This window comes from Anarhichas minor, unplaced genomic scaffold, assembly GCF_050575085.1.
Source record: "Anarhichas minor isolate MPS153535 unplaced genomic scaffold, ASM5057508v1 ptg000082l, whole genome shotgun sequence".
Taxonomy (NCBI): Eukaryota; Metazoa; Chordata; class Actinopteri; order Perciformes; family Anarhichadidae; genus Anarhichas; species Anarhichas minor.
The window spans coordinates 719,193-738,555 of record NW_027466528.1 but is presented as its reverse complement, the minus strand read 5'-3'; the positions used below and the strand labels follow the sequence as shown (position 1 = coordinate 738,555).

Genomic DNA, 19,363 nt, shown 5'->3' with positions numbered 1-19,363 from the left:
AATAAGTATCTTTTTTATTATAATAAAGTGAAATTATTATTGTTTTGCGTGTGAATATATGTTGATCTAACCAGTCAGTGTGTCTTTCTCTGGCGAATTAGGTGACACTGACCGCCGATTAATTGCTTGTATGAATAAACAAAAAAAGAGCAGCTCAAGGCTGTGGAGGGACGTGAGAGGAGCTGGCGGACGGCCTCGTTGCTCTTATGTTCCCGTCTCTGCAGTATATCTGCTGTCCTTTAGAGTGAAAACACTCTCACCTGGGCCAACTCATAAACACACCCCAGCTATGAGGGCACATTCTTGCTCAGCAGCATCTTCCCCCCCCCCCCCCCCCCCGGTGAAGAATCAGCTGCTGTTAATCTACCTCCTTTCTCCCTCTCCTTTCCCAGGACATTTGCCAAGGTTACAGAGACGGGGAGGGGGGAGAGGAGAGAGAGGAGGGGAAGCTGTCACAAAGAAACACTAGAGGGTGAGCAACATGCAGAATGTATGAGACACCAGCGAGGAAGGAGAGAGAGAAGTGAACTCTCTGGAGCTGAGCAGCTGCAGTTTTGTGAGGCTGTTCTTGAAAAAAAAATTGAGGATTTCCATCCCATCACAGGGCAAAGCTTCTACATCTGTGGGTCGTGGGACAATAAATCTCACGGCTGCTGGGTTGCAGCGGGAGTCAGCTGACAGAGGAAACAAGAGTAAGAGAGATGAGGGAGGAGGAGGAGGAGGAGGAGGAGGGTGCACGGGGCCTCTTGAAGCAGCAGGATATAGGGGGCTGGCCCTGTCTGACAATGCTTTCTCTTTTTTTTGCTAAGAAGGGCTTTCGCAATGCTAACTTTGACCCGTGGACTCTGTGCTTAGGGGGCAGCCGTGTGCTGCAGGGAGCGTTGAGCACCGGCTTCCTCGCAGGAGGACGCAGAACCACCGCGTGGTGACTTCTTGGTTCCCTCAGCATGCAGAACGTACCGGAGGAGTGGAGGGAAGGACGGGACGAGAGGACGGGGGAGGTGGTGTCGGCCCGGGGCAAAGCGGATCCGGAGGTGATGAAGAAGAAGAATAACGGTGAAGAGTCTCTGATGATGGAGCTGACCAGGCTGGTGCAGGAGACGGTGAGGCGGAGCAGCTGGTGGGAGAGGAGGGGGATCGATTGCAGCATCCTGGCAGCAGCATTCCTCTGTCTGCCTCCTGGTAAGACTCACTGAACTTCATGCAGCTTCTTTTTAATGCTTAAAAAAGTTAGAGACATAATAAGTTATCACGAAACTAGAACCACAGAAGGTGTTGTACCTTTAACTTCATGTTTTTGTGAGTTATCTCATGGACTAGTCACTGTGACCGAGACAGAAACATCCTCCGGCCCAAGGACTGCAGATAAAAGATACACCAACACATTTATATCATATTTATGTTCATTATTACGTTCTGTCCCTGAATGAACAAAGACATGCTGAACTTTCTCCAGTGGTAAAACATCTTGGATGTAGGAATATGTGCAAACATTAAAGATTTAATAAGCATATTATATTTAAGTTTTCATCACTTTGAATATATAAAATCTTCTGCAATGCAGAATTTATAGTGTATTCAAATGTACAATTTCCATCACAAGATAATGTGTTTTTAAATTCAATTAATAGATTATTAAGATTCTAAACTGGCAGATAGAGAATAACAATCTCCACAAACCCAAAGTAGCATTTTAAGATCGTCTGTCTAAAATAGGGCGAATGTTTGATCTTTGTGTTTTCTCGATTAATTGCTCGGTCTAAAAAACGTCCATCACAAGTCTTCAAACTGAAGTCCAAAATCACAAAATTGAGTTTACTGTCAAAGAAGACAAAAAAAGAAACATAAAATCTTCACGTTAGAAGGTAAACCAGTCACATTTTGCCTGCATTATTAATATATTATGACATTTTTGGCAAGTTTGTAATATTGTACATGGCCCCCTTACAAACACATTAAATTATATAAATGAACTCATCATTTCAGCCCTATAATTGTCTCATTAATTCATGTATGTCATCTGAAACATAATGAAAACACATTCCTCTCTACTTAAACTACAAACAGCTCTTTCTCCAACACTGTTGTCATGATTGGTTTACACATCCTCTATCTGGGTCACTGGTGCTGCTGACCTGAATTAGGACCAGTGCCTATTGTGACTCATGTCACTGGATCAGTGGAACTGACAGCTTTCAGCAGCACCACAGGACACCTGGTTCACGCTTGTAATCTAGACGCGTCAACGTGACTGCAGATTACCACAGCAGTGAGTTTTCCTCACATGAATCCCCGCAGTGTGTATCCCCGACTGGTAGTATGAGGCTGAATTTAGTCCGTGCAGCCTGAGGAGGCATCTGTCATCGTGTATCACAGAGCTTGTGACTTATCACCTCAAAATAGTCTGCTTTGAAATAGGAGGTGCAGTATATTTGCACATGTTTTATTGAGTTAGGAAAGAAATATAAGTCACTGAAACCTGTTAAGAGCCGGCCGGAGGAGCCTCATTGGCTGCTTGTGTTGCAGGTTTATTATTGTAAAAATGTCCAATTCATTCTGCATTTCATTCATTCCTTTATTTATTCATATGGGACAGTGCACATTAATCAACATTTCAGTTTCCACCTCAATGAAAATGTGCCAGAATAGTCTTTATTCCCCGGGCAGGTTATTACAATATAGTGGCCTAAAATCAGACACATGGTACAAGACTCTACAGCACAATACAACACAACACAATAGAATACATAAATATATTACAAAAGTAGAAGATTTGTAAGAGTAACTAAACCCCCAAACCCCTTTGTTCAGCTTCGTAGTGTTATTGATGGGTTATGTTTGTCATCAAACTGAATTTGCTGACAGGAAGTTTAGCTGTTAGTATAAATATTTTATCATTTGTGAATATTAGATTGAATGATCGGAGGCAGAGTTGAATTCAGGACAAAGTAATCGTAAGAAATGAACTGCAGAAGATGCTGATATCTGCAAACAACAGATAGGTGGAAAGACACTTTGGCCCAGAGTCGAATGTATAAATCTCTTATAAATGAATCCACTAATTGATTTAAATTGAGATTCCTGTGCTCTGTCTTGCAGCCTTCCTGCTGCTGGGCTCCTCTCAGGTCCTGTGGTTTTCGGCGGGCATGCTGCTGATGGGCGTGGCCCACGCTGTCATCACCTTCAAGGGGGCACATCTGGCCAGCCACGGGGCGCTGAGCGAGTCGCAGGCCTGGGAGAACTTCTGGGCCGTCTTCTTCATCGAGGTGAGATGGTTAAAGAAATAAACGGAAGGCCGTCATTTAACATTCATGGATCATTTATTGTCATTATACAACACAGAGATGCACAACAAAATTCAGTTGTAGTCCGTCTGTAACACAAAAAACACACGACAAACAAAACAAAGACAGTAGGACATTCCTGTAGAGCTTTTTGGGGGATTTGCATCATAAGGAATGTAAACAACAGCAACAAAAACAATTCTCTGGTCAGATAACATGGCTGGCATCTTCACATTAATAATTCAACATGAGGAAAAACATTGTCCATTAACTCTGACTGTGTTTGAGCACCATGATGTAAACACAGAGTCCAGCTCTGCAGCAGCGTGCTTAAAAATACTAGTGCTGAAGTGCCCTTCAGCAAAGCGTTTAAAGAGTAACTGCACACTTAAACATGTTTCTTTAAGCTATTAACTGTGTCGAGGCCTTTGTCATACGGAAGTAGGCATTTGTTTTAAACTATGCAGTGGGTGGAATAGTTTGACATTTGGGGTAAAAAAATGTTTATTTGTATTCTTGCTGAGAGTTAGATGTGATGATTGTTACCACTCTCACGTCTGTACGGTATAGCTGAGGCAGGCAGCCAATTAGCTTAGCTTAGCATGAAGACTGGAAACAGAGGGAAACAGCTAGCCTGGCTCAAAAAAGAAACAAAATACTTATACCAACACCTTTAAAGCTCAATGAGTAACATGTTATGTCTCCTGTTGTTTAATCCGTACAAACACAAAAAGACACTGGGGGGGGTCGTGTGCCGGACTATTTCTTGGCAACCACACAGTGACAACAAGACTCCAAAAAGTCGTTGCCCAGTACAAGAAATATGACCCCCTTGAGACAACACAACTTGTCTTTTCTTCACTTTGTTTGTTGTACAAATGAAACAAACAAGATGTAAAGTATTTAATAGTGAGCTCTAGAGCTGCTGGTAGGAAGGGCTTTTGTTTTGTAGGCCAGTTTCCAGTCTTCATGCTAAGCTAAGCTAACTGTCTGTAGCTTCAAATTCAGCGTACAGAGACAAGAGTCTTCTTGGCAAGAAATATATCAAATGTAACTTTCCATAATGTAAGACTATTTCCCTTTAACTCCCAGCTGTTTCAGTGCAGCTGCTCAGAGACCAGTTGTGTATTTGTATATATGTATTTATGTCTGTGGGGCAGCTGTGAATGTGAAGCAGTCTGAGGCCTCATGCTCAGAAAACCCTGCATTTAAATAAAGGTGAAAACAAGATAAGGTGACATAACCATTTACTGCCAGCCCATGTAGAAACAGAGTGAATGACGTGTTTAACGCTGTAAATCAGGTTGTTAAAGCAGTGTGTAGTGACATTTAATAACCTCACGGCTAAAATAACCAAGTCAGTGAACTGTTGAACCTGTGACTTCGGATGTTTACTCAGCGTTCAGTTGCTTTTCATGCTGCTGCTCTTTGCCCTCATTCTATTAGTGGCTGCTTATCAAAGCAAACAGAATAAAAACATACAATAAATCTAGGAAGAAATCTGTCGATATGATTGATTTATGTGCTTCATCAGTGTTTTTTGTTGTTTGCATGTTTCATAAAACATCTGTGCCTGTGTTCGTCCACTCAGATCTGTGGCTCATTCTCAGCGCGGGCCGGCGTTCAAGGCCACATTAAGATGCACCACGCTCACACTAACGTCATTGGACTGGGTGACTCCAGCATATGGAAGGTCCCCTGCCTGCCTCGCTCCGTCTACCTGTTCATAGCTCCCCTGGCCGTGCCCATCATCACCCCACTTGTTGCTCTCGGTAAGAGGCGCCAAAAGGTCCAGAGAAGGACGGACGAGTTTATGAGTTTGCTCACATACTTCAACGTTAAACGTGATTATCAGCGTAAAGCTGAGATTTCTCACCCTCTGATCCTGTTCAAGCTCCCCTGTTACCTCGACTCTCTCGCTTCGGTGTGAGTTTATTCTCACACATGTGATTCTCTGTTGTTTTTTTTTGCAGCTCATCTCAAAGGACACTCTCTGGCTCTCGTCGTTAGGACCGTCCTGATGGTGACGCTGGGCCTGTATTCACAGTACTGGCTGCTGATCCACGTGTCCGGCTTCCTGTCGCCTCTCAGCGCTTTGCTCTGCATGCTCGTGTGCAGAGCAATGTTCTCTGTGCCGTACATCCACGTCAACATTTTCCAGGTGAGAAATACCTGCAGCAGGACAAGACGGCCTGCAGCTCTGTGAGGCACAGGGGGCAGCGTTGAGCTAAATGCTAACATGCTAATGTTTAGCATGTTCACCGTCTTCATTTAGCTTGGTAGCATGCTAACATTTGCTAATAGAGGGCTGCAGGAATGAGTCCTAAATCCCAGAAATGAGTCTGCATTTTTTGCAAAATAACAAAAAATGACCAATTACATAAAAATGTACCAAACATAAAGTAAAGCTGAGGCTGATGGGAATCCTTTTAGTTCTACAGATATCATCGTGGTGGACCAATTCAAAATGTTGACCCGATGATGGCGTTAGATGACCTTAAAGCTTCATGTCTGTACCAGATTTCATGCCGATCCATCCAATAGTCAAGATATATTGCTAAAAGCCCAAAAGGATGAAAAGTCCCGATCATCAAAGTCAGTAGGGCTCATCCTCTGGGGATCATGAATGTCTGTACAGTATGTCATGGCAATCCATCCATGATATATATATAAAGACCATGTGCTATGACCGAAAGCTCCAGAAGAGCCACTAAATGGTCGGCTACTATGCTAAACACTAAATTCCCTCCAGATATAGCCAGGCATGCGAGTCCAGCTCTCACAGATTAAGTGAAGACTGCTCTTGTGACATAAACTCAATGCAGCATTGTGTTCTCAGAGATCAGACCAGTCAGTGAACTAAAGGGACATAAAAGGAACAATTCATGCATGATTTGTTCCCAGATGGAGTCTGAGTGCCGCAGGTCACTGTGCATTGTTCTGATCAAAGTCTGAGAAGGTGGATTAGAGAACGCGGGTTCTTGATGTGAAGTCAAGGGTCTAACAAGGGGGAACAAATGTTTGCTCTCACTGGGGGGTCACAATGGAAACCTGTTCTCTCCTGGATCCTGGTGCTGTCATTGGCTTTTGTCCTGTCTTTCCCCCCTGAACTCTATGTCCCAGCTATACTTCTATCAGATGATAACCTTGACTCTGGTGTCTCATTTGTAAACATTGTGTACTAAAACTTCCTTTATATAAGAAAACACACTTTAATTTGTATTAATGCAAGCAGGGATGGTTTTGTTTTGGTCCATCGATGCCAAAAAAATCCAGTTCAGGTGGCAACATCCGTTTCTACAAAGTGAAGCCGATGCTTCGTCTCTTAAAGCTGCATTCTCTCTAGTGTCCACCAGGGGGCGACTCCTCTGGTTGTATAGAAGTCTATGAGAAAATGACTCTACTTCTCTCTTGATTTATTACCTCAGTAAACATTGTAAACATGAGTTTATGGTCTCAATCTCTAGTTTCAAGTCTTCTTCAATACAGCATGATGTTCATTTAGTAACTTATGGTCCATTTAGAGTCAAACAGACCATAAAGCAGGGGATGCTTAAGTTTGTCCCACTTGTTTAATTGAATCACAAATAAACAATGAAGTTACTTTGGGGAAAATAAGTCAGTAGCCACTGGGCGTTAGCTAGCTCTGATAAGCTAACAAGCTAGCTAGTTTTGTTGTGATCAAATTTATTCAAATTACCCATCTGAATGTACCACTAAACAGTTGTTTAGCTTAGTGTGTCCCTCATGTTTCATGGAAGTCACAAATAATGTTAAAGTTATTTGACAAAAAGAGAGTTAGTTTGAACCCAATGCATGGCCACTGACTTGACTAAAACGAGCAGGACAATAAAGTCAACGTGTGTTCCTGTTCTGAGAAAACCAACCACGTGTCTTCAGACTCTACAGAGACATTGAGGGGCCCTGAAGGCACAAAGTTCAGGATATGTAACTTTGTTTGTGGATATGTAGATCGGGACAAATCTGCACAACAAACCCGCAGTTTCATCTGAGATATTAAGGGTCTTGAGACCTTGTCTTTTAGAGACATCTTGTTTCAAAATACAGTTTAAGACCTTTATTTTTTAGGCAGATTTTTAGTACATATTCCTAATTAAATCTGTCTTTAATCAAATTACTAAGAAATTAATTTCACAAGCCAAACCTGAAACATAACACGACTGTATATACATTGTGTATTTCATTCTTTCCCATTAAATAATCAATGAAGTATACAGAACTGCTCTGTTCTTTGTTTGTTGTTCAGTAAATAACACCAGGAATGTAATTAACGTGTTGTTTTCAGCAGTTTACGTACTATATATATACTGTATATGATTGCCCATAGACATTTAACCAAACTGAAACTGTGTTATCGGCAGCACATCGGCCTCCACATGTTCTCTCCCACCAACCGACCAAAGAGGATCTACCAGATGACCCACGGAGTCCTGAACCTGCCCCGTAACCCTCTGCTGGACTGCATGTTCGGACACTCACTTATCAACTGCCACGTGGAGCACCATCTCTTCCCCTTCCTGTCTGATAACATGTGTCTAAAGGTCCGTTTTTAAACCCACAAATCATTATATGTTATCAGTTTCCACACTCTCAGTGCACATCTATTGGGTTGTTTTTGCAGCACAGAGGGAGATTTATGATTTAGGCCACAAAACAGGGAGAATTGTTGAGTTCAGGTTCAAGAGTTCAGAGTTAGGAACAAACAGGAAGCCACTTTTGTCATCCACTACAATTGATCCTTTGACTTTAAAGGCAATATATGAATGTATTGGCATAAAATAATGTCATAGATACAGTGATTACCTAGCAAGTTATTTATAAATGTAAAGTAACATGTATGAAATATAACTAAAGCTTGCCTTTCCTAATATTAACAATAATTACCACATTTGACTGGATAACTATGCAAAGACATTGGTAAAAAAAGAGTTTGTACTAAAGAGGCAAATACGGTACATCATGTTATAAATAGATCTGAACATAAACATGACAAAACAAACCATTTAGTAGCTGCTCTGGAGCTTTTAGCATTTTCTTTCTTAGCAGATAATTACAATAAAGTTATAAGTAAAGTTTCCCCAGCCGTACCTTCCATTTATTCTGAACAATTTAATTTGTAGGATTTGGCGGCATCTTGTGGTGAGGATTCAGATTTAAACTTACTGAAACACGAAAGTCTCTCTCTAAAGCCGTGTGTTCGGTTTGTCCGTTCTGGGCGACAGTAGAAACATGGCGGACTCCGCCATGATATAAACTAATTCTAATTCTAGGTAACGAAAACATAATCCCATTGACTGTGTGTGGAGGGTGATGCTAACTTCCTGTTGGACTACAAAAATATCCATTCAACCATTCAATGGTTTCCTAGAAATCACAGTTAAACATGAGTTTTTATCTTTTTTGTGTGTTGTATATGTTTATTGTTTTGGTCTGTGGTCGTGTATGTACTTCATTTAATTTGTATCTTCCATGTCAACTTGATATTGACATCTGTGTTTGAAATATTTGTCTTAACAATATACTATTAATCATAAAAAATAGTCTACACTTGTAAAACTGACCCCGAGTCGTGTCTTCCAGGTGAAGCCCGTTGTGTCCAAATATCTGACTGAGAAGCAGCTCCCGTACCAGGAGGACGGCTACGTCTCCCGCCTCACGTTGTTCTTCCACAGATACCAGGAGCTGATGGTGTTCGCTCCGCCCATCACAGAGCTGGTGGGGGTGCAGTGATGACGAGTGACGAAGAAGAACTGTTCATTCTGCTGCTGCTGCTGCTGCTGCTGCTGCTGCTGCTCCAGAGGAGCAAACATCGAGTTTAATCAATAACACTTTAAAGATTTACTTAATCTGATATTAGGAGATAAATTAATTTATCTTTTTTTAAATAATATGAACTGAATGAATGTGTTTCAGTTTGATAAATAGCACAAAGCTCAACCAAAAGCTGACTTGATTGTGTTTAATGGGCGCTGCATTAAAAGTCACAGAGGGAGAAGAATCACTGATCTGGGGTCTGTCTCATGAAGATCAGTCTGCTGGTCCTAACTGGCTTCACAAAGATGGTTTATGAGACACTCATTCATTACAGCAGTGAAAATACTACTACACTAAGCACAGCAGTAGAATATATACAATAAACAACAACAGAAATATAAAGATAATACAGGAAACACGTGTGTACATTTATATTATGTTTAATAAACTTTTTGTACAATGAGAATAACTTATTGGCATTTTTCAGAATGCAATTTACAAAGCTGAAGTCAAATCAAACCAAATATTGTGCTTCAGAATACACAGGAAAGTCCAACTTGTTTTTAAAATAAGAAAATCATAAATAGTAACATGATATTTCACTTTAAAGGAAATAGTTCAGATGATTAGTCTATGTTTCGTTTGATTAATCACCAGACAGACAGACAGAGTAGAATTGATTTTTGTTTTTAAAATGTCATTACTGAAACATGCTGTTCTGCGTTAAACATCTGACCCTACTTCATGAGACAGGCTGTTGTTGTTGTTGTTGTTGTGTCCTCAGCTCAAAGGCTCATTCTTGACTGTAGTTACAGTTCATAAACACATCGAGGCGTCTGTGTTTTTTATCTCTCTGAGAATAATTTTTAACATGAATTAAATGTTGTTTTTATTTCCTCAATCGTCACATTGTCTTATATTCAAACGCCTGCGCTGCCAATATGACGTAGACGTAGATCGGACCAACGGTTGTTGAGAAATGCAAAGGACACACGGACAGACAGAGATTTACTGCTTCAAAGTTAGACTTTTGAAATTGTAAAGCAGTGTTGAGAAATATATACATATATTTGTGCCACTTGGGGGCAGCATAACAAACTGAGCACAACACTTTGAACTTTATCAACTCATTAAGTTAGAAAATTAGCAAAGAGTTGCCTTTTTATACTATGCATTGATTCATTTTATACCATATCAATATAATATTCTTTAGACTCATTTCACTTTACACCTCATTTGATCCATTGTTGGTATAAAAGTGTTGATCAGTGCAGTTTTTGTTTTATGTGTGAATTGCTTTTATTAAAGATTTCACATAAATACGAAAAACCTAAAAAGATTAAATCAAATGAGACAAATAAAAAAATATAAATTCAAATATGTTCTTCTACAAAAGAAGGAAGGAGCCCCGTCTCTGATTGGCTGAAGACACATGTGATTAATCACATGACCACATGACAAACGTTGCTCTGTGAGTAGTTCATGTGTCTGTTTTTATCTTGATGATTCACTCAATATTTGCATTTTCACTGGATTTCCCTCTTGGACTTCGGAGCAGCAGCAGTGAGAGAGGAAGCAGAGGGGGGGGGGGGACTCACACTGCTGCCGCTATGATTTCATCAGTCTCATCATAACAACAGAGTCCGTCAGTGTTTTACAAACAATTAAAAGTAAGCACATGTTTAAACACAATGCATGATGGGGGAATGCAATTCTACACCTCTCTGCTGTTCGTTGGGGCTCCACCCCGTGGCTTCTTTCTCTCTCCTCCAGGGAAAGGGGAGGGCAGTGATCGAGTGTGTGTGTGTGTGTGTGTGTGTGTGTGTGTGTGTGTGTGTGTGTGTGTGTGTGTGTGTGTGTGTGTGTGTGCGCGCGTGTGTGTGTGCTGAAGTGGGCGGAGAGCTTTTTTCTCTGTCTGTAACTATATGGGCCTCCTTCACATCCTCTAGGTGTGGCTGTCCAGCCTCTTCAGTGTGATCCAGGAACTACCGGCTGACAAAAGTGGCTGAGCCAGTTGTGTTTTTCAGAGAGAGAGGGAGAGAGAGAGAGAGAGAGGAGGTGACAGACACACTGAAGACATGGCAGATCCAGCAGCTGAAGAAGCAGCTCCCGTCTCCAAACAGCAGAAGCTGTGCTCAGGTGTGCTGAGCATGGACAACTCTGACAAAAGCCAGGGATGCCCCCCTGAGTGTCTGCAGAGCCCCGACAAGCCTGAACCAGCCGACGGCCCCAAACAGAACGGCACAGAGGCTGTGATCGGGAGCAAAGAGGAGCAGGACCCTAAGGGGGCGGAGGAGACCAAGATCCAGGAAGACCTGAAGGAGTCAGAAGACCCCATGAAGCCCGAGGAGGAGCCACAGACAGATGTGGAGGTGGAGAAGGTAGCAGAAGAGGAGGCCAAGGAGGAACCTCTGGGCCCCGACGACGTGGTGTGCGACTCGTGCATCGAGAGCCCCTGCAGGGCCCTCAAGTCCTGCCTCACCTGCCTGGTGTCCTACTGCGAGGCCCACCTCCGGCCTCACCTGGAGAACCCGAAGTTCCACAACCACCGGCTGGTGGAGCCGCTCAGGGACATCGAGAGAAGGACCTGCGAGAGCCACAAGTGGCCCCTGGAGCTCTTCTGCTGCGCCGACGAGTGCTGCGTCTGTCAAGACTGCGTGACGGAGGAGCACAAGGGCCACAACACGGTCCCCGTGGTGGAGGCTCGCAGTCGGATAGAGGCGAGTGTCTTTCCTCATGTTCTGTATTATTACTTCCATCAGAACTCCTCAAAGCTGCATCTTCATACATATACATATATTAAGTTTACATTTAATCTTCTGACTAGTTTATTAATAACAAGATGGAGCTGTGTACTGTCAGCTGCGTCCTCTTTGAGCGATATTTAGTTGAGGTGTCCGGTATTTCAACAAAGCAGTCAGAAAAACAGAAACTTTTGATAAACTGGGTTTCTATTGAAGTCCATTTCCACCACTGAGATGAAAAAAAAGATCCTGTAAGTCATTTTAATGATGAACTATCTAACAATAAGGAGGTATTATCTCAAAATAATGTTAAACTTTAACATTAATTTGAGATATTAAGTCAATAATTTGTGATACTAAATCAATTTCAGATACTAAGTTATGATTCACAACATTTTGGCATCTAAATTATAAATTATACTGTATAATGATTATTATAGTCATTAGCCGCAGCAGTACATTCTCAGATTACACACCAAGTCTCCAGTGTGGTTTTGTTATCTGATTGCTTTCATGTGTTATTGATTTGTTTTCATGTGTGGTAAAGGTAGTGGCCATTAGAGTTTCAGCAGACACATGAGGGCGAAAATGATTCTCGTTAAAGAATAAATAAAGTTTTTCAACATCAAATGGACAAAATATAACAGCACTGGTATCATTAGTTTGCCGTAATCCTTAAATCTTACCCACAATGTTGCTTTCACATATTTAGAGATAGATAAATATAGTGAGATTTGACAGATGTAACCTTCAGCTCCAGAGGAAAGGAGATGAACTCTGTCTTCAAAATGAATCACAGTTGTTCTCACTTGTCCTATAATGCCGCTTTGATCTCTTAAAACCCAATCAGGACAGTAGCTCTGCCTTAACATCCGCTGTAAAGCTCGTGATTAACAAGATATTTTGGCTTTCCAGCAGTCTGGAAACTCAATACTGAACTTTGTTCATCCCCGCTGACGCAGACAAAAGCTCCAGCTTAAAGTGTTATTTGCCTCTCTGTTTGACGGTTCAGGACTCTCAGGTTCAACCTCTCGGGTCCAGATTCCTGCAGAGATCCGTAGCGTTTAGCTTACACCTGTTGTTTGCACAGTGTGTTGTTTGCAAAAACCTCAAAGTGCTTCATTAGAGCGGTAAAGCAAACAGTGTTGGGAGGCCGATTCAGACTGTAAGTGGAAATACCACAAAGTCTACTGGCACCGCTGCATTCACTGCATAAAAGAAGTTCTAGCTGTGTGTGAACAGAAAACAAGAAGGGAAATACTGTCACTTATAATGTCAATAGATTCTATTAAAGTGGAAATGAACTTGCAGTTTTCAGATCTCAATCACTTCCCTTTTAAAGAGAACAGACATGAAAACATGAAGACAATGGAGTGAAATCACTTCCTGTTCAGAGCTGATGTTCCACAACTTTAAAATCCTCCTTTTATAGAACTCATGATACAACTCACACCTCTGTTTCTACTCATTAACACTCATACGATTTCTTTTGGACAGATCTGTTAAACTTCTCCTCAAAGAATCACACAAAAGCACCACTTTAGATCTCGTGTTTACCAGAGATGTGCTCATAGGTTTCCTGGAAACAGTTTTTCTTTCCGCTGTACATAAAAACATTACGTTTCTCAAGCTGCAACCAGGAAATGATGTCCTATTATTGTTATTATTATTATTATTATTATTATTAATAAACTATTGTTATTATTATGGACAAATATAGGTAGTAATAGAGTTTTTATTCGACCCCTCGCTAAGTGATAAAGACCGACCGGGCTTTATACAAAAGTGTTGTTCCTTAATGTCATTGTCTTCTGTCTGCTTCCTGTTTTTCCAAAGATTACATGACATTTCTCTTTAGTGCAGTTAGTGACAGTGTGTGCTCCATGGTAACGTAGGCGGGGCTTAGCGAGGGGTCATTTGAGTCAAACAGTCAAAACTTGAGAAACTGGTTAAAAATGATTTTATTTTGCGGTGGATAGAATATTTGTTTCATCGAGATGGTTTGAAGAGTTTTCGAAGATTCAGACTTTCTGAGTTTTCTTTTCAAACTGTGACAAAAACATAATGCTAATACTCAAAATAACATAAACCATAGCTACTTTACTGCCACAATCAAATTCCCTCAGGACACAAAAGATGAGCAACTGGTTTAACCTACAATTAAATAAACATAACTGTCACAGTGCCAATCAATGCTTTACCTGTTTAGCATTGTAGTATTTCGAGCGACGTTAGCTTCAACGAGCTTCTGCTTCGGCCTCGTGTGAAACTAAAAATCATCTGAGCTTGAACTGATGGATAAGAACTTGTCAAAGCCAAGTTTGTGACCTGTTGAGGCAGATACAGATCTGATTATGTAGATATTATTCCAACCGAATACCAACCTAGCTCTGTCAGAATGTTTTCTATTACACATTTTACATTTTACTTTGAAAATATAAAGATATGAATCCACTAAGTCCAGATATGGGCACAAAAGCTCACGAATGTTAAGTTTTCTAAACTTAGAAAATTAAATATTTGGAGAAAATGTTATTGTATACATCAAAAGATCATCTGCTAATCAATTAATATTGCTTCTTAACTGTATGAATTATTATTATGTGTATGACGGAATTAATAACATATCTATCATAACTAAAACGTCTTCTTCTTCTTCTGCACGTTCTATTGTTGTTACAAAGAGGAGAGAGGAAAGCTGTCTTGTCCCTCTCTCAAAATGACATTCCTCAAACAATAGGCTGAAGGGTATTTATAAATAAAATACTTTTATGAATGTTAGGCTCATAAAGACATAGACGTGAGGCCCTGTCACACAGTCTCAAGCAAAGGATTCTCCCTCAGGGTCTAAAACTTACTGGAAAGGAATTCTCTTTGAGTACAGGGAGCCGTCTGAACCTGCCCGAGGAATTCAGACTTGACTCTTAAAACAAGTCCACGCTTTGAAAACTACAAATGTAAAGAAAGAGTGTAGGATAGGATGTGTGAGCATCATGCACAGAGAGTAGAGGAAACTAGGAAACAAACTGCGTTTTCCTAAAGAAACAGCCCAAATGTTTACATCTGCCAAATACTTTACATCTGTTAGGATCGGGCATATTTTCGGCATGACTGCATGGTTGTGGCTTCTGTGAGGACTCGTGCTGAATTCTGTTCTCTCCTCGTGTTCACAGAAGGAACTGAGGGAGAAGCAGAGCGAGATGGTGAAGACGGTGACGGCAGGAGAGAACGCCATCAACAAACTTCAACTCAACACGGTCTCTATCGAGGTAAACAGACCGTGTGACTAATCTGGGTGTCACATCACTTCATTAAAGGAGACATGTCATGCTTGATTTCAGGTTCATACTTGTGTTTCTGGTTTCTAGTACAACACGTTTACACGCTTTAATGTTCCCAAAGACATTTTATTGTTCTCATACTGTCTGTCTGAATATACCTGTATTCACCCTTTGTCTGAAACGCTCCGTTTTAGCGCCTGTCTCTTTAAGAATCCCTCCCAAAAAAAGAAATAAAGTTGAAGTAGAACAGACGCTGTCCACTAGCCAGCTAATTCCACCATGCTTTAATGTTACACCGGTTACAGCACATGTAGAAATGTGCTCTCCTACGCTGAGTGTGTGGATGAAGCAGTACATTGTTAAATTGTACTCATTTGCTCTGGCTCTCTACACTTCTTAACATTACTACTCCACTCCTCGTTTTAGCAGTTTTATCAGATACCCAGCTGTATGTGCACAAGCAGTGAAAAAGGGAGTTTTTCCACATGTCCTCATTAGTTAGATAACAGTTGGCAGCAGCTATTTTTGGCTTGAGAAGCCACCAGCCTGTAGCCTGAGGTGTGGGATGGTTTTCATGTGGTGGTGAGGCAACAAAGCATTCCCTCTCTGAGCTTGTGGTTATGCAACATTACCACGGCCTCCCGATGAATTCCCCCAACCTGCTACCTGTCAGGAGCTTCAGATATGCATCGCTTCTTCTCCCAGAATGTAAAGAATGCTCAGTCCACACAATCTGCTCTGAACTATTCCACAGCATTCGGTGACGGAGGTACGGGCGGTGATCGAGAGCCAGTTCGAGGAGCTGCAGGCCGTGGTGGAGAGGGCGAAGCGGGAGGTGACGGAGATCCTGGAGGGGGAGGAGAAGCAGGCGCTGAGGCAGGCCGAGGGCATCCGGGTTCACCTGGAGCAGAGGTGCACGGAGCTGAAGAAGACTCAGGGGCAGATGGAGAAGCTCTCCAAGAACAAGAATGATGTGGATTTCTTACAGGTAACACCACCGGGGTCAAGTCGCACCTAAAGACTTCTAAAATCCTTATGTTCTCATCCCTCTTTTATTGTGTAGAACAATGACAACAAAACAAGTGCAGATAAGTACATGAACACATATACGACCCAAGAAATTGTACAAAGTAAGACGGGGATAAACAACAACAATTCAAGTAGAAGTAATTATAAATGAACAAATAGTTATTTAAATAGATTATTACTATGTATACGTGTGTGTGTGCGTGTGTGTGTGTGTGTGTGTGTGTGTGTGTGTGTGTGTGTGTGTGTGTGTTCTTATCCCTGTGTTTGTCCTACAGGAGTATTCAGAGTGGAAGAAAGAGGCCACTGATATCTCTCTGCCTGGCGTCTACATCGGCCTGACGGACCGTCTGAACTCCTTCAGCCGCGTGATCGTCGACTCCACACAGGAGCTGTGTGCCATGCTTGTGTCTTCATACATAGAGAAGGTTAAAGAGACGTGCAAGAATGGTGAGAAAAAAGAAGCACAAATGAAGCACTGAATTACGGATGTAATAGTTGTTTTACAGCTATTAAAGCTATTAAGTTGTTTGCAGCCGTGGGGAAGGAGTGGGTGTTCCTGTAGAACATGACAGGAACGCCCCCTGCTTTGATTGGCTCGTGGGTTAGAGGAACGCCCACTTTTTCTTCTTCTCTTCTTTCTCGATGAACAGCTGTGTCTGTTATTATCGTATGTACTTCAGCGTAAAGACACACAAAAAATGACAGAAAACAAAGATGAGCTTTAATCGTTCATGGCGGCAGTTCATGCAAACATATTTATATATCGTGAATCTCTGCATGGCCACCTCACCAACGGCTAAAAGGGCAGCCATACTACTTCCTTTAAAATTGTGCTATGTTGCTAAAAACACAAGAGACTAGATTTAACAAAGTTCAAAGCTCCACTAAACGTTTTGCATCAATGGATGTTGAATTGTTTGCTAGAAGCCAACTAGCTTCGTTTGGCTATCTAGTTGAATTTCTTGCTAGAATCTAACTAGCTTTTTGTGTAGAAAGAATTGGTACAAATGACTTACGTTAACGTCATACTATACAATTAATGACCTTAGTTTGCCCCACTTATTTCATTAAAGTCACAAATGATTAAAGAATCTGACAAAAACTGAGTTAAATTGCACTTACAATAGAATGCATAGCCACTGATTTGACTGACATGAACAGGACAATAAAGTTACTCTGCAAAAAATACAAACAAAAGACAAAGTCAATAGCTACTGGGTGTGCGAGGTGATTCATGGGCGTACCCATCACGCTCCGCAGGAATCCCTCCTGGCTGCATTCAGACTGTCTGAACCTGTTCACATTTGTGAAGAGTGTCCAGCCTGTGTGTCACAGCTTTGAGTGGTGTGCAAAGATGCAAATAGTTACAGTACAAACACCTGTGTGCTTCATGACTCACCTCCTTTGTGTGTCACCTACAGAGACTGAAAGACAGCACACACTTGTTTTCCCTGTGATGTCAAAATTACACACAAATGAATCTGAACTGTGACGTGATATCAGAGACTGAAACTATACTTTCTTCTATTGCAGACAAAATGGGAATAAAGACGACCGTTCATGAAATCATTGCAGCGAAACATAACATGTCTTTACCAGATCCAGTGACACATGCAGACTTCCTCAAGTGTGAGTGTTTTTTTAATATTTCGGATATATATTTGCCACTGGGCAGATACATGGTCTTGATTTTATCTGCATGTATGTTTGTATGTATGTGCATTACAGTCTAAGTTTTGACTCCTATGAGATGAAAACAAACAAAAGAAACAATGTGGAGGATTTGATCTCGGTGACCTCAGTGGTGTTTGCCCTCCTGACTGCAGTCATAACACTTACAACACAACTAAACAAACGTTTTTCACAATCCTCTCCCAGATGTCGCCCACGTGAGTTTCGACGCCGACACCGCTCACAAGTTCCTGAGACTGACGGAGGAAAACAGGAAGGTGACTAACACCACGCCCTGGCAGCATCCTTATCCAGACGTACCTGAGAGGTTCGAGAACTGGCGCCAAGTCCTGGCGACGGAGAGCTTCTATCTGGGGCGTCATTACTTTGAGGCGGACATGAGCGGCGAGGGCGCACACGTCGGCCTGACCTACAACAGCATCGACCGCAAGGGCAGCGAGAGCAACAGCTGCATCACGGGGAACAACTTCTCCTGGTGCGTCCAGTGGAACGGGCGCACCTTCTCGGCCTGGCACAGCGACGTGGAAACCCCTCTTACCGTGGAGAAGTTCACGCGTATCGGGGTTTACGTGGACTACAGCAGAGGCCTCCTGGCTTTCTACGGCGTGGACGACACCATGACGCTCATCCACGAGTACAAGGCGGAGTTCCTGGAGCCTATTTATCCGGCTTTCTGGTTGTCCAAGAAGGAGAACGTAGTCGCCTTGGTGGCACCAGGGGAGCCGCTACGGCTCAAAAGCCCCTCTCCTCCCACCTCACCTCCCATTGGAGATATTGTTTCAAAGATAGCAGCATAGCAATGACTACAAGTCAGTTTTCCCTGCATCAATTCAACAATATGCGACTACTGTTGTTTAAAAAGTTTGTCCCCCAATGATATGGAACATATGGACTGTCTTCTCATATTAAACCTGTTTACATCATGTCTTTTTGTGGAACTAATGTGATCAATTGTTTATCTTGTATATTTGGGCTCAAGTCATATTTATACCCCTGTGTACCTTTGGGACTTCTGTTACTTTTCATCCCACTGTGAATTCAGAGGTGTTCTGTATGCAAATTAAAATTTGTATCTTCATTTGCAAAAAAGTGCATCTGTTTTTGTTTTAGTTCAAGCTTCCCGACGGCATCAAATCAAGAGGCTCGGTTGAATAATTTGTGTGATCATTTGTGCTTCTGTTATTATGGATTTCTTTGGAAATTCATCTTATGGATGAACGACAAATCTGCCACGCAGACCACAAAAAAATGGACGGATAAGCTGGGAGGTCATTTTGTCTGTTGCTTGCATCAGAAAGTCGTAGAGTCATGGCTGAAATAATCAAATAAAGTTGACTTAAGAAAAGCCTAAATCTATGAGACGTTGTAGTCACAGGTTACCATGGCCCTGAACATGTCAGAATCACATTATGTAGTTCATTTATAGGTTCAAGGTAGAATTCATTGCAATGGCCTGAAAGTAAGAAGCAAAAACAGGTACAACGATGTACGAAGACAGTAAAATACCGTAATATTTAGTAGTGTAACGGAGCAAACTGACGGTAAGATTGTTGACTAC

At 41.8% G+C, this 19,363-nt stretch overlaps 2 protein-coding genes across 2 annotated transcripts; both read left to right on the top strand.

Moving 5' to 3' along the window:
• The first annotated feature begins 947 nt into the window (after positions 1 to 947).
• Positions 948 to 9,035, top strand: fads6 (fatty acid desaturase 6). The gene is made up of 6 exons (XM_076081606.1): positions 948 to 1,182; positions 3,100 to 3,266; positions 4,876 to 5,056; positions 5,258 to 5,445; positions 7,667 to 7,846; positions 8,886 to 9,035. Exons 1-6 carry the CDS (start codon positions 948 to 950, stop codon positions 9,033 to 9,035), a joined length of 1,101 nt encoding a protein of 366 aa, XP_075937721.1.
• A 2,002-nt stretch (positions 9,036 to 11,037) lies between these two features.
• trim16 (tripartite motif containing 16) lies at positions 11,038 to 18,894 on the top strand. Its single transcript, XM_076081609.1, has 6 exons — positions 11,038 to 11,779; positions 14,977 to 15,072; positions 15,839 to 16,072; positions 16,389 to 16,560; positions 17,647 to 17,742; positions 17,992 to 18,894. Exons 1-6 carry the CDS (start codon positions 11,138 to 11,140, stop codon positions 18,600 to 18,602), a joined length of 1,851 nt encoding a protein of 616 aa, XP_075937724.1. The 5' UTR covers positions 11,038 to 11,137; the 3' UTR covers positions 18,603 to 18,894.
• Positions 18,895 to 19,363: the final 469 nt, after the last annotated feature.

Excerpts from the sequence above, each read along its gene's own strand:
- fads6 (XM_076081606.1), top strand. The coding sequence starts at position 948 with ATGCAGAACGTACCGGAGGAGTGGAGGGAAGGACGGGACGAGAGGACG. Across the intron at positions 1,183-3,099 it reads ATTCCTCTGTCTGCCTCCTG|CCTTCCTGCTGCTGGGCTCC; the intron begins GTAAGACTCACT and ends TCTGTCTTGCAG. Across the intron at positions 3,267-4,875 it reads GGGCCGTCTTCTTCATCGAG|ATCTGTGGCTCATTCTCAGC; the intron begins GTGAGATGGTTA and ends TCGTCCACTCAG.
- trim16 (XM_076081609.1), top strand. The coding sequence starts at position 11,138 with ATGGCAGATCCAGCAGCTGAAGAAGCAGCTCCCGTCTCCAAACAGCAG. Across the intron at positions 11,780-14,976 it reads AGGCTCGCAGTCGGATAGAG|AAGGAACTGAGGGAGAAGCA; the intron begins GCGAGTGTCTTT and ends TCGTGTTCACAG. Across the intron at positions 15,073-15,838 it reads TCAACACGGTCTCTATCGAG|CATTCGGTGACGGAGGTACG; the intron begins GTAAACAGACCG and ends ACTATTCCACAG.